The sequence below is a fragment of the Salvelinus fontinalis genome, chromosome 29 (assembly GCF_029448725.1).
Source record: "Salvelinus fontinalis isolate EN_2023a chromosome 29, ASM2944872v1, whole genome shotgun sequence".
Classification (NCBI taxonomy): Eukaryota; Metazoa; Chordata; class Actinopteri; order Salmoniformes; family Salmonidae; genus Salvelinus; species Salvelinus fontinalis.
This window is the reverse complement of record NC_074693.1, coordinates 4,569,021-4,584,013: the sequence shown is the minus strand read 5'-3', so window position 1 is coordinate 4,584,013 and position 14,993 is coordinate 4,569,021. Positions and strand designations below refer to the sequence as shown.

The 14,993-nt window shown below is 46.8% G+C and overlaps 2 protein-coding genes across 3 annotated transcripts in view; one reads left to right on the top strand and one right to left on the bottom strand.

Moving 5' to 3' along the window:
- Window positions 1-7,456, bottom strand: part of LOC129827201 (cis-aconitate decarboxylase-like) — an 18,873-nt gene extending 11,417 nt beyond the window's left edge. Inside the window, exons 1-2 of the mRNA XM_055887938.1 lie at window positions 7,083-7,456; window positions 16-116 (exon numbers count right to left, since the gene is read on the bottom strand). Of these exons, the coding sequence (XP_055743913.1) occupies window positions 16-116; window positions 7,083-7,456 (475 nt within the window). The remainder of the gene's footprint in view (window positions 1-15; window positions 117-7,082) is intronic.
- The window catches only part of LOC129827337 (highly divergent homeobox-like), an 86,164-nt gene continuing 74,562 nt past the window's right edge, over window positions 3,392-14,993 (top strand). For both annotated transcript variants that reach the window (XM_055888091.1, XM_055888092.1), the window contains exons 1-3: window positions 3,392-3,499; window positions 7,765-8,746; window positions 12,923-13,069. In XM_055888091.1, the coding sequence (XP_055744066.1) occupies window positions 8,678-8,746; window positions 12,923-13,069 (216 nt within the window). In that variant the 5' untranslated portion in view covers window positions 3,392-3,499; window positions 7,765-8,677. The remainder of the gene's footprint in view (window positions 3,500-7,764; window positions 8,747-12,922; window positions 13,070-14,993) is intronic.

Sequence of the window (14,993 nt, the reverse complement as noted above, 5' to 3'; positions counted from 1 at the left end):
AAGCCTCGTCCGCACTTGTCAAAGTCATACGGGGCGAGCGTGTATCCGCCGAGGCTCGTCCGCAGGCCCGCGAGCGAGCCGCCGGCCCGGCCGCCGCCGCCGCCCCGGCCGCCCCGCTGGGGGCGAGTAAGAGGAAGAGGTGTCAGGTCTGCCCACCCAAGAAGGACGCCAAGACACACACAGCGTGCTGCAGGTGTAAGAAATACATCTGCAAAGGCTGTTCACACCCATACTGTCACACTTGTGCCCACTGGGCCTTTAGCCAAGACGGGACAGAGTGACCCCGGGGGGGGGGACACTGTGTGCTAGGCATAATAGAAGGACAACGGGAGGGTTAAGCCTTAGCCCCACCCATCTCTTTAAGCATTCACATGTGAGGCCATGTGCTAAACAACCAAAGATTTCAAGACTAAAGGCTGGTTTATACTACTTCTATCAACATAGACAGTTGTCAGAGTGACATCATGAACATTCTATTGTCGTCCGACATAAAACTTGTCGCTATGAAAAGTATAAACACAAAAAACGACAGGCTGCATGACATCAGCCGCCTGGTCGTCCAAAATAGCATAACTGGTGTATTTTAACACCAAGTAACCCATCTGTTAAAAATGAATTTAGGATTTGTCAATCCAGCAAACCAGGAAACTAAAAGCAACTGTCTAAACAATGTTTTGGTTTGTTTCTAGCTTGTTAGCTAGCTAACATTAGCCTGTTCACTAGCCTGTTCAATTAATGACCATATCATAGCTGACAGCGTCTTAACTTTAGCTCATTTTTATTAATTATTACAGGAAAATAAACTCACAAAAATATTATTATTTCCAAGTTGATGGCGAGCTAATTACAGAAAATAGCTTACAGTTGCGAGTGTAACGAAATAAAAGCAGGGCATTCTACTGGAAAATTGTAGAACTTGGGCACTGTCTCGTTGGCGTAATGTTAAATCCTAATTTGACTTTGGTGCAGGTCATGTTGTTCTTCACATTACCGTCTCTGGTAAACACAAGCTATATCAAATAAAATCAACGTTTATTTGTCACATGCACAGGATACAGAAGGTGTAAATAGTACAGTGAAATGGTTACTTGCATAGTGGAGTCTTTTGTTTATACATGTAGCTAGCTATCTAGCTAAACAATGAACCATCATCCCAATTCATAATGTTACTACCCTGCATGTATCTGCAGGTAACTGAATGTAACCAACCAGGTTCAATGGTAGCTATCTAGCTAACATTAGGCTATAACTAGCAATGAAAATCACTTTCTGAGATACGAATACTATTACTACACAGATCATACATGTAACATTAGCTAGCAAGCCTGTCAGCTAATGTTAGCTAGCTAGCTAACAGGACGCTTTAACTTGCAATGAAAATGTCTTTGTAACAAAATTAGAAACATATCATATCTGAAAATGTCGCTAGCTAGACTCTCTTACTGATATACATAGATGAATGCTTCTCTGTCACGGATTACATGGTTACCCATAGTTTGAAGATGTAATCCGGAAAGAGGTGTTCTCTTTTCGACTCCCTGCGCATAACATTTGCAATTAAATGGCAGAATTTCTCCATCTCCTTACCTATCATACTCTGCTTCCACTGGACATTCCACTAATTTTAAAACTCAGTCAACTTCCACGTTGGAGTTCTTCATGATATCTTAAAAAAGGCAGCGTTTGAAAGGATTACCGACACATACTGAGCAAATCATGTAATAGACAAAAGCATGATACATTGCAGACCAATCCGAACTCATCTCTCGTCATGTCTAGCCTATCAGACCAATCTGAACTCATCTCTTGACATGTCTAGCCTATCAGACCAATCCGAACTCATCTCTCGGCATGTCTAGCCTATCAGACCAATCTGAACTCATCTCTTGACATGTCTAGCCTATCAGACCAATCCGAACTCATCTCTTGACATGTCTAGCCTATCAGACCAATCTGAACTCATCTCTTGACATGTCTAGCCTATCAGACCAATCTGAACTCATCTCTTGACATGTCTAGCCTATCAGACCAATCCGAACTCATCTCTTGACATGTCTAGCCTATCAGACCAATCCGAACTCATCTCTCGGCATGTCTAGCCTATCAGACCAATCTGAACTCATCTCTTGACATGTCTAGCCTATCAGACCAATCTGAACTCATCTCTCGTCATGTCTAGCCTATCAGACCAATCTGAACTCATCTCTCAGCATGTCTAGCCTATCAGACCAATCTGAACTCATCTCTCGTCATGTCTAGCCTATCAGACCAATCTGAACTCATCTCTCGTCATGTCTAGCCTATCAGACCAATCTGAACTCATCTCTTGACATGTCTAGCCTATCAGACCAATCCGAACTCATCTCTTGACATGTCTAGCCTATCAGACCAATCCGAACTCATCTCTCGGCATGTCTAGCCTATCAGACCAATCTGAACTCATCTCTTGACATGTCTAGCCTATCAGACCAATCTGAACTCATCTCTCGTCATGTCTAGCCTATCATACCAATCTGAACTCATCTCTCAGCATGTCTAGCCTATCAGACCAATCTGAACTCATCTCTCGTCATGTCTAGCCTATCAGACCAATCTGAACTCATCTCTCGTCATGTCTAGCCTATCAGACCAATCTGAACTCATCTCTCGTCATGTCTAGCCTATCAGACCAATTTGAACTCATCTCTCGTCATGTCTAGCCTATCAGACCAATCCGAACTCATCTCTTGACATGTCTAGCCCATCCCTTATCTCAGCCAATCATCGCTAGCGGGAAGGTTCCTGTCTTTTTTTTCCTGTGGCAAGCCATCTAGGCATGTAATTCATCAATTGTATTCGGATTTACAGATGGCATGTACATTTGTTATTATGGCACATGAAAGTTCAAATGTTCCAGAAGGCATTTCTGTCAATCAATGCATTTGGAAAAAAATAATGTTTACGTTCAAATGCCTCCTGTGAAGTAGTGATGTGTGACATACGCCTAGTTTCCTGAAACGAGTCTAATTTTAGAGTTGCTTTTTATTGTCCCCATCACAAAGTGCACCTGTGTAATTATCATGCTCTAATCAGCTTCTTGATATGCCACACATGTCAAGTGGATAGATTATTTTGGCAAAGGGGGATTTGCTCACTAACAGGGATGTAAACAAATTTGGTTAAAAAAAATGATAAATATGCTTTTTTGTGGTGTGGAACACTTCTGGAATCTTTTATTTCAGTTCATGAAACATGGGATCAACACTTTACATGTTGCGTTTATATTTTTGTTCAGTATAAATATTTTCTCTCTCCTACCCAGAAAGTCATCGCTGGGCGGGACATCACTGGGTTGAATGTCACAGCCCTGATTTCGAGATCTAATTGGCTCCTGTCTGCGTATACGTCACGATCATGATTAGAATTGATGATCGGACGTTTTGATTTCATTGTCTGGCTAGGGGACTGCTGAAGAAATCTGCTGAATTCGAGCGGTCGTTTGATTTGACGACAAAAACAGGTACATGCCAAAATGACTTCACTGCCAGATTTCGACGAGTTCCGACTTGAGTTCGCTGTAGGCAGGGGTCAGAGAGAGTGACCATGTTAGGACGGGATTTAAAGGAAAAGTTTATTCGGCTCTAGTGGCCTGGCTATGGCTGCCATGGCCTGTCTTGCTAGTATGACGTGTTCTCCGCGTTATTGTTGTGGCGCTTTCCGCGGGTTGTTGGTTGTCTGAAAGCTAGCTGTCGGAAAGTTAGATCATTCCGCTTCCTGTGTGGGAATTCTTAATCTGCTCCTCTCTCTTCCCTTGTGGCGGAATGGGTGGATGTGCGTTTTCTACATCAATTCGCTTTGCAATGTTTCCATTTTTTCATTCAATGGCCATGCGCAGTGAGCCTGCCAAACTGCTGAAACGGGAGGGTGAAGATGGAAAGCCACTAGCCCCGCTGCTGTTGGGTTACAAGAGACTGTCTGGCTAGCTAATTAGCAACAACAGCATCATCAAAACAAATAGCTTTTCAACAACGCGTCTAGACTATTTTCTGTTACTTTGGTACTGCTTAGCTAGCTAGCTAACTAGTAGCTAGATATATATGGGATGCTGACACTAGCTAGCATTAGCTTGTGTTGATTGAGGTGGGCTAACGTTAGCTATAGCTAGCTACTGACTCGATAGCGCAAATATTGCTAACTAGCAATCTAGCAAGTTCAGTTATTGCAACCTCCCAAGTTATAATGCGTTACATGGCTCCACATAATCGATACGCTGTATTGGTAGTGGAGGCCAGACACATCCGTCACCTCTCATATACTACCAAGGAAGGATGAACGGGTCCCACTCAGTCAGCTAGCTCTGATCCAGGTCCCACTCAGCCAGCTAGCTCTGATCCAGGTCCCACTCAGCCAGCTAGCTCTGATCCAGGTCCCACTCAGCCAGCTAGCTCTGATCCAGGTCCCACTCAGCTAGCTAGCTCTGATCCAGGTCCCACTCAGCCAGCTAGCTCTGATCCAGGTCCCACTCAGCCAGCTAGCTCTGATTCAGGTCCCACTCAGCCAGCTAGCTCTGATCCAGGTCCCACTCAGCCAGCTAGCTCTGATCCAGGTCCCACTCAGCCAGCTAGCTCTGATCCATCTGATCCAGGTCCCACTCAGCCAGCTAGCTCTGATCCAGGTCCCACTCAGCCAGCTAGCTCTGATCCAGGTCCCACTCAGCCAGCTAGCTCTGATCCAGGTCCCACTCAGCCAGCTAGCTCTGATCTAGGTCCCACTCAGCCAGCTAGCTCTGATCCAGGTCCCACTCAGCTAGCTAGCTCTGATCCAGGTTCCACTCAGCCAGCTAGCTCTGATCCAGGTCCCACTCAGCCAGCTAGCTCTGATCCAGGTCCCACTCAGCCAGCTAGCTCTGATCCAGGTCCCACTCAGCCAGCTTCCTAGCTGTGATCCAGGTCCCACTCAGCCAGCTAGCTCTGATCCAGGTCCCACTCAGCCAGCTAGCTCTGATTCAGGTCACACTCAGCCAGCTAGCTCTGATCCAGGTCCCACTCAGCCAGCCAGCAAGCTCTGATCCAGGTCACACTCAGCCAGCTAGCTCTGATCCATCTGATCCAGGTCACACTCAGCCAGCTATCTCTGATCCAGGTCCCACTCAGCCAGCTAGCTCTGATCCAGGTCCCACTCAGCCAGCTAGCTCTGATCCAGGTCCCACTCAGCCAGCTAGCTCTGATCAAGGTCCCACTCAGCCAGCTAGCTCTGATCCAGGTCCCACTTAGCCAGCTAGCTCTGATCCAGGTCACACTCAGCCAGCTAGCTCTGATCCAGGTCCCACTCAGCTAGCTAGCTCTGATCCAGGTCCCACTCAGCCAGCTAGCTCTGATCCAGGTCCCACTCAGCCAGCTAGCTCTGATCCAGGTCCCACTCAGCCAGCTAGCTCTGATCCAGGTCCCACTCAGCCAGCTAGCTCTGATCTAGGTCCCACTCAGCCAGCTAGCTCTGATCCAGGTCCCACTCAGCTAGCTAGCTCTGATCCAGGTTCCACTCAGCCAGCTAGCTCTGATCCAGGTCCCACTCAGCCAGCTAGCTCTGATCCAGGTCCCACTCAGCCAGCTAGCTCTGATCCAGGTCCCACTCAGCCAGCTTCCTAGCTGTGATCCAGGTCCCACTCAGCCAGCTAGCTCTGATCCAGGTCCCACTCAGCCAGCTAGCTCTGATTCAGGTCACACTCAGCCAGCTAGCTCTGATCCAGGTCCCACTCAGCCAGCCAGCAAGCTCTGATCCAGGTCACACTCAGCCAGCTAGCTCTGATCCATCTGATCCAGGTCACACTCAGCCAGCTATCTCTGATCCAGGTCCCACTCAGCCAGCTAGCTCTGATCCAGGTCCCACTCAGCCAGCTAGCTCTGATCCAGGTCCCACTCAGCCAGCTAGCTCTGATCAAGGTCCCACTCAGCCAGCTAGCTCTGATCCAGGTCCCACTTAGCCAGCTAGCTCTGATCCAGGTCACACTCAGCCAGCTAGCTCTGATCCAGGTCCCACTCAGCTAGCTAGCTCTGATCCAGGTCCCACTCAGCCAGCTAGCTCTGATCCAGGTCCCACTCAGCCAGCTAGCTCTGATCCAGGTCCCACTCAGCCAGCTAGCTCTGATCCAGGTCCCACTCAGCCAGCTAGCTCTGATCCAGGTCCCACTCAGCCAGCTAGCTCTGATCCAGGTCCCACTCAGCCAGCTAGCTCTGATCCAGGTCCCACTCAGCTAGCTAGCTCTGATCCAGGTCCCACTCAGCCAGCTAGCTCTGATCCAGGTCCCACTCAGCCAGCTAGCTCTGATCCAGGTCACACTCAGCCAGCACTGATCCAGAGCCCAGTCAATTTGCTAGTTCTACTCTACTATGGTTTTATAATCTGAGTGTATGAAATGTCCACAGGTGTGTTACCTGTTCTACTTCATGTCATGTGACCAGGTGAGATCATGTGATGGTCATGTGACAGCTCTCTTCCAGTCTATTTAAACCATAGATTTGAATGTCTTTATTCTTTTGGAACTTTTGTGAGTGTAATGTTTACTGTACATTTTTTGTTTATTTCACTTTTGTTTATCTATTTCACTTGCTTTGGCAATGTAATCATATGTTTCCCATACCAATAAAAGCCCTTAGTTTGAAGTTTCATTGATAGAGCTCACAAATGCCCAAAAGCCAGTTTTGCATGGGCAGTGCCATTGAGGACTTCCACCATTTTTAATTAGTCAACTGGGTGGGACTTCCTATCGATTTAAGGAAGGATCACATAATTCCATTTAGGTCATCAGGAGGGATCAGCCAATGAATTATAGTGGTGAGCAAACTTTCCATAAATGCAGGTGGCAGGTAATCGCCAACCTTGTCTTTATACCTATTCAAACAGAATATTCTAGGCGATAGTATGCACCCTTTCAGTTTGTTTACCAACTCATAGAAGTCGTAGAAGCAGGAAATGTACCACTTCAATGGAGATGGCCTTAATGGTGCTGCCCATGCCCACACAGACACCGTAATGGGACAGATAGAAGAGGTGCCCATGCCCACACAGACACCGTAATGGGACAGATAAGAGGTGCCCATGCCCACACAGACACTGTAATGGGACAGATAGAAGAGGTGCCCATGCCCACACAGACACCGTAATGGGACAGATAAGAGGTGCCCATGCCCACACAGACACTGTAATGGGACAGATAAGAGGTGCCCATGCCCACACAGACTCTGTAATGGGACAGATAAGAGGTGCCCATGCCCACACAGACACCGTAATGGGACAGATAAGAGGTGCCCATGCCCACACAGACACTGTAATGGGACAGATAAGAGGTGCCCATGCCCACACAGACACCGTAATGGGACAGATAAGAGGTGCCCATGCCCACACAGACACTGTAATGGGACAGATAAGAGGTGCCCATGCCCACACAGACACTGTAATGGGACAGATAAGAGGTGCCCATGCCCACACAGACACCGTAATGGGACAGATTAAAGAGGTGCCCATGCCCACACAGACTCTGTAATGGGACAGATAAAAGAGGTGCCCATGCCCACACAGACACCGTAATAGGACAGATAAAAGAGGTGCCCTCTATCATTCTCTGATTAAAACAGACCACCATAGAAGAAGTGTGATGTTATAACAATATGACAACTCTAAATATAAACATATAAAGCAGTCTATTATGGAAAAGCTGAAATTAGATCTTCTGGTTAATAAAGTTTCCATTGATTCCACTCTAACTGATGACACTCTCTGGTGTTGTAGAACCTCAGAGAGAAGAAGACGCTGCAGCCCAGGAGACTGAGCTAGCATGACCAGTACTGCAGCCAGACCACCATCACCCCCGGACAGACGGACGGACAGAGGGTATCTGCTGTCGGGCCCTGCTGCCTAGACCTCACCCCGGCCTGGCCCTGCTGCCTAGACCTCACCCCGGCCTGGCCCTGCTGCCTAGACCTCACCCCGGCCTGGCCCTGCTGCCTAGACCTCACCCCGGCCCTGCTGCCTAGACCTCACCCCGGCCCTGCTTCCTAGACCTCACCCCGGCCTGGCCCTGCTGCCTAGACCTCACCCCGGCCCTGCTGCCTAGACCTCACCCCGGCCCGGCCCTGCTTCCTAGACCTCACCCCGGCCCTGCTGCCTAGACCTCACCCCGGCCCTGCTGCCTAGATCTCACCCCGGCCCTGCTTCCTAGATCTCACCCCGGCCTGGCCCTGCTGCCTAGACCTCACCCCGGCCCTGCTTCCTAGACCTCACCCCGGCCCTGCTGCCTAGACCTCACCCCGGCCCTGCTTCCTAGACCTCACCCCGGCCCTGCTGCCTAGACCTCACCCCGGCCCTGCTGCCTAGACCTCACCCTGGTCTGGCCCTGCTGCCTAGACCTCACCCCGGCCCTGCTTCCTAGACCTCACCCCGGCCCTGCTGCCTAGACCTCACCCCGGCCCTGCTGCCTAGACCTCACCCCGGCCCTGCTTCCTAGACCTCACCCCGGCCCTGCTTCCTAGACCTCACCCCGGCCCTGCTTCCTAGACCTCACCCCGGCCCTGCTGCCTAGACCTCACCCTGGTCTGGCCCTGCTTCCTAGACCTCACCCCGGCCCTGCTGCTTAGACCTCACCCTGGTCTGGCCCTGCTGCCTAGACCTCACCCCGGCCTGGCCCTGCTTGTGGTTTTGCTGTATGGCTGATCTGCCCCCCTGCAGTAGCAGCAGTATGGAGGAATGGCAGGAGAAACGAGGCCTGCAGACGGTATGTAGAGAAACCACCACCTGGACTATGAGCCTTTATATTCTATTATAAACTGGGTGGTTCCAGCCCTGAAAGCCGTGGTATATCAGACCGTATACCATGGGTATGACAAAACATTTATTTTTACTGCTCTAATTACGGTGGTCACTAGTTTATAATAGCAGTAAGGCACCTCAGGGGTTTGTGGTATATGGCCAATAGGGCTGTATCCAGGCAATCCGCGTTGCCTAATATATCTGTTATATACTGAATGGATACATACAGACTGTGGCTAGAGAAACCAGACCAGCTGGACTAGGAGCTTTTAGATTCTAATATACACTACCTTTCAAAAGTTTGGGGTCACTTAAAAATGTACTTGTTTTTGAAAGAAAGCAATTTAAAATAACATCAAGTTGATCAGAAATACAGTGTAGACATTGTTAATGTTGTAAATGACTATTGTAGCTGGAAACGGCAGATTTTTTGTTTTCTATGGAATATCTACATAGGCGTACAGAGGCCCATTATCAGCAACCATCACTCCTGTGTTCCAATGGCACGTTGTGTTAGCTAATCCAAGTTTAGCACTAAAAGGCAATTTGATCATTAGAAAACTCATTTGCAATTGTTAGCACAGCTGAAAACTGTTGTCTGATTAAAGAAGTAGTAAAACTGTCCTTCTTTAGACTAGTTGAGTATCTGGAGCATCAGTGTTTGTGGGTTCGATTACAGGCTCAAAATGGCCAGAAACAAAGAACTTTCTTCTGAAACTGATCAGTCAATACTTGTTCTGAGAAATGAAGGCTATTTCATGCGAGAAATTGCCAAGAAACTGAAGATCTCGTACAACGCTGTGTACCACTCTCTTCACAGAACATCGCAAACTGTCTCTAACCAGAATAGAAAGAGGAGTGGGAGGCCCCGGTGCACAACTGAGCAAGTGGACAAGTACATTAGTGTCTAGATTGATAAACAGTCGCCTCACAAGCCCTCAACTGGCAGCTTCATTAAATAGTACCCGCAAAACACCAGTCTCAACGTCAACAGTGAAGAGGTGACTCGTGATGCTGTCCTTCTAGGCAGAGTTCCTCTGTCCTGTCTCAACGTCAACAGTGAAGAGGTGACTCGTGATGCTGTCCTTCTAGTCAGAGTTCCTCTATCCAGTGCTCTTTTTTCCATCTTAATCTTTCTTCGTTTTATTGGCCAGTCTGAGATATGGCTTTTTCTTTGCACTGTATTTCTGATCAAGTTGATGTTATTTTAATGGACAACATTTTTGCTTTTCTTTCAAAAACAAGGACATTTCTAAGTGCCCCCAAACTTTTGAAGGGTAGTGTATCTATTATATACTGTTTGAATACACACAGACTGTGGCTCGAGAAACCAGACCAGCTGGGCTATGAGCCTTTATATTCTAATATACCTTTTACAGTGGGGCAAAAAAGTATTTAGTCAGCCACTAATTGTGCAAGTTCTCCCACTTAAAAAGATGAGAGGCCTGTAATGTTCATCATAGGTACACTTCAACTATGACAGACAAAATGAGAAAAAAAATCCAGAAAATCACATTGTAGGATTTTTAATTAATTTATTTGCAAATTATGTGGGAAAATAAGTATTTGGTCAATAACAAAAGTTTATCTCAATACTTTGTTATATACCCTTTGTTGGCAATGACAGAGGTCAAACGTTTTCTGTAAGTCTTCACAAGGTTTTCACACACTGTTGCTGGTATTTTGGCCCATTCCTCCATGCAGATCTCCTCTAGAGCAGTGATGTTTTGGGGCTGTTGCTGGGCAACACAGACTTTCAGCTCCCTCCAAAGATTTTCTATGGGGTTGAGATCTGGAGACTGGACAAGACCTTGAAATGCTTCTTACGAAGCCACTCCTTCGTTGCCCGGGCGGTGTGTTTGGGATCATTGTCATGCTGAAAGACTCAGCCACATTTCATCTTCAATGCCCTTGCTGATGATAGGCTTTGTTACTTTGGTCCCAGCTCTCTGCAGGTCATTCACTAGGTCCCCCCGTGTGGTTCTGGGATTTTTGCTCACCGTTCTTGTGATCATTTTGACCCCACGGGGTGAGGTCTTGCGTGGAGCCCCAGATCGAGGGAGATTATCAGTGGTCTTGTATGTCTTCCATTTCCTAATAATTGCTCCCACAGTTGATTTATTCAAACCAAGCTGCTTACCTATTGCAGATTCAGTCTTCCCAGCCTGGTGCAGGTCTTAAATTTTGTCCTTTGACAGCTCTTTGGTCTTTGCCATAGTGGAGTTTGGAGTGTGACTGTTTGAGGTTGTGGACAGGTGTCTTTTATACTGATAACAAGCTCAAACAGGTGCCATTAATACAGGTAACGAGTGATGGACAGAGGAGCCTCTTAAAGAAGAAGTTACAGGTCTGTGAGAGCCAGAAATCTTGCTTGTTTGTAGGTGACCAAATACTTATTTTCCACCACAATTTGCAAATAAATTCATTAAAAATCCTACAATGTGATTTTCTGGATTTTTTTTCTCATTTTGTCTGTCATAGTTGAAGTGTACCTATGATGAAAATTACAGGCCTCTCTCATCTTTTTAAGTGGGAGAACTTGCACAATTAGTGGCTGACTAAATCCTTTTTTGCCCCACTGTATATACACACTGAGTGTACAAAACTGCTCCTTCCATGAGACCGACAAGGTGAATCCAGGTGAAAGCTATGATCCCTTTTTGATGTCACTGTTATTATCACTTATATCGGTGTAGATGAAGGGGAGGAGACGGGTTAATGAAGGACTTTTAAGTCTTGAGACATGGATTGTGTCATTCACAGGGTGAATGGGCAAGACTAAATATTTAAGTGCCTTTCAACGGGGTATGGTAGTAGGTGCCAGGCGCACCGGTTTGTGTCAAGAACTGCAACGCTGTTGGGTTTTTCACACTCAACAGTTTCCCGTGTGTATCAAGAACGGTCATCAAGGACATCCAGCCAACTTGACAACTGTGGGTAGGATTGTAGTCAACATGGGCCAGCATCTCTGTGGAATGCTTTCGACACCTTGTAGAGTCCAAACCCAGATGAATTGAGGCTGTTCTGAGGACAAACGGTGTGCGTCTCAATATTACGAAGGTGTTCTATGTCTCAAGGATTAAACATCATTCTTTATCCTGTCTCCTACACTGAAGTGGGTTTAACAAGTGACATCAATAAGGGATCATAGCTTTCACCTGGATTCACCTGGTCAGTCTGTGTCAATGTTTATCCACAGTGTATATAGGTCTACATACAGACTGGGTATAGACTACAAGTGTGTTTTGTCCACTGTGTATATAGGTCTACATACAGACTAGAAGTATGTTTTGTCCACTGTGTATATAGGTCTACATACAGACTAGAAGTGTGTTTTGTCCACTGTGTATATAGGTCTACATACAGACTGGAAGTATGTTTTGTCCACTGTGTATATAGGTCTACATACAGACTAGAAGTGTGTTTTGTCCACTGTGTATATAGGTCTACATACAGACTGGAAGTGTGTTTTGTCCACTGTGTATATAGGTCTACATACAGACTAGAAGTGTGTTTTGTCCACTGTGTATATAGGTCTACATACAGACTGGAAGTGTGTTTTGTCCACTGTGTATATAGGTCTACATACAGACTAGAAGTATGTTTTGTCCACTGTGTATATAGGTCTACATACAGACTAGAAGTGTGTTTTGTCCACTGTGTATATAGGTCTACATACAGACTAGAAGTGTGTTTTGTCCACTGTGTATATAGGTCTACATACAGACTGGAAGTGTGTTTTGTCCACTGTGTATATAGGTCTACATACAGACTAGAAGTATGTTTTGTCCACTGTGTATATAGGTCTACATACAGACTAGAAGTGTGTTTTGTCCACTGTGTATATAGGTCTACATACAGACTAGAAGTGTGTTTTGTCCACTGTGTATATAGGTCTACATACAGACTGGAAGTGTGTTTTGTCCACTGTGTATATAGGTCTACATACAGACTGGAAGTGTGTTTTGTCCACTGTGTATATAGGTCTACATACAGACTAGAAGTATGTTTTGTCCACTGTGTATATAGGTCTACATACAGACTGGAAGCACATTTTTGGTTGAAAGGAAGAGCTAGTGAACTCAGTGTTGTCTGTTGTTTTTATTGGCTAGTTTATTGACCAATGCCGTGTCTCCGTCAGATGAACCTGCGGTCTGTGTTCACATTGGAGCAGCAGCGAGTCCTGGAGAGCTACTATGACAACGGGATGACCAATCAGAGCAAGAGCTGCTTCCAGCTGATCCTTCAGTGTGCTCAGGAGACCAAGCTGGACTTCAGTGTGGTGCGGGTATGTAGGGACATAGAAAATCGATAAATGTTTTGCCTGGTTCTGTTGGGGGGGTTTTCTTCCCAAATTCCGTTTCCTCCAGTCTTTTTCAGGTTTTTGCTCTCAATCACACATAGAACATCCAATGTAGTTATTTTTCTACTATTTTCTAAGTCCATTTTCTAAGTCCACAACCACTTCAAGAGACCACTTTTTTCTGCGTTCTCTGCATCGTGGATTTTATAGGGCCCTAGGTACGATGTATTCTCTATATCTATACTCTATCTATACATTCAGCATGATGCAGGTACGATGTATGACCTCTTATCTATACACTCCTATTATTATTTATCCATCAGCTGTTATCCTCTAATGCAGGGTATTTATCCATCAGCTATGTGTCTGTCTCTCTCCAGACCTGGGTGATGATGTGTTAACTCTGTGTCTCTCTCCAGACCTGGGTGATGATGTGGTAACTCTGTGTCTCTCTCCAGACCTGGGTGATGATGTGTTAACTCTGTGTCTCTCTCCAGACCTGGGTGATGATGTGTTAACTCTGTGTCTCTCTCCAGACCTGGGTGATGATGTAGTAGTGTGTCTCTCTCCAGACCTGGGTGATGATGTGTTAACTATTTGTCTCTCTCCAGACCTGGGTGATGATGTGTTAACTCTGTGTCTCTCTCCAGACCTGGGTGATGATGTAGTAACTCTGTGTCTCTCTCCAGACCTGGGTGATGATGTGTTAACTATGTGTCTCTCTCCAGACCTGGGCGATGATGTGTTAACTCTCTGTCTCTCTCCAGACCTGGGTGATGATGTGTTAACTCTCTGTCTCTCTCCAGACCTGGGTGATGATGTGTTAACTCTGTGTCTCTCTCCAGACCTGGGTGATGATGTGGTAACTCTGTGTCTCTCTCCAGACCTGGGTGATGATGTGTTAACTCTGTGTCTCTCTCCAGACCTGGGTGATGATGTAGTAGTGTGTCTCTCTCCAGACCTGGGTGATGATGTGGTAACTCTGTGTCTCTCTCCAGACCTGGGTGATGATGTGGTAACTCTGTGTCTCTCTCCAGACCTGGGTGATGATGTAGTAGTGTGTCTGTCTCTCTCCAGACCTGGGTGATGATGTGTTAACTGTGTGTCTCTCTCCAGACCTGGGTGATGATGTGTTAACTCTGTGTCTCTCTCCAGACCTGGGTGATGATGTGTTAACTCTGTGTCTCTCTCCAGACCTGGGTGATGATGTGTTAACTGTGTGTCTCTCTCCAGACCTGGGTGATGATGTGGTAACTCTGTGTCTCTCTCCAGACCTGGGTGATGATGTGGTAACTCTTAGTCTCTCTCCAGACCTGGGTGATGATGTAGTAGTGTGTCTGTCTCTCTCCAGACCTGAGTGATGATGTAGTAGTGTGTGTGTGTGTCTCTCTCCAGACCTGGGTGATGAGGTGTTAACTCTGTGTCTCTCTCCAGACCTGGGTGATGATGTGGTAACTCTGTGTCTCTCCCCAGACCTGGGTGATGATTTGGTAACTCTGTGTCTCTCTCCAGACCTGGGTGATGATGTAGTAGTGTGTCTGTCTCTCTCCAGACCTGGGTGATGATGTGTTAACTGTGTGTCTCTCTCCAGACCTGGGTGATGATGTGTTAACTCTGTGTCTCTCTCCAGACCTGGGTGATGATGTGGTAACTCTTAGTCTCTCTCCAGACCTGGGTGATGATGTGGTAACTCTGTGTCTCTCTCCAGACCTGGGTGATGATGTAGTAGTGTGTCTGTCTCTCTCCAGACCTGGGTGATGATGTGTTAACTCTGTGTCTCTCTCCAGACCTGGGTGATGATGTAGTAACTCTGTGTCTCTCTCCAGACCTGGGTGATGATGTAGTAGTGTGTGTGTCTCTCTCCAGACCTGGGTGATGATGTGTTAACTATGTGTCTCTCTCCAGACCT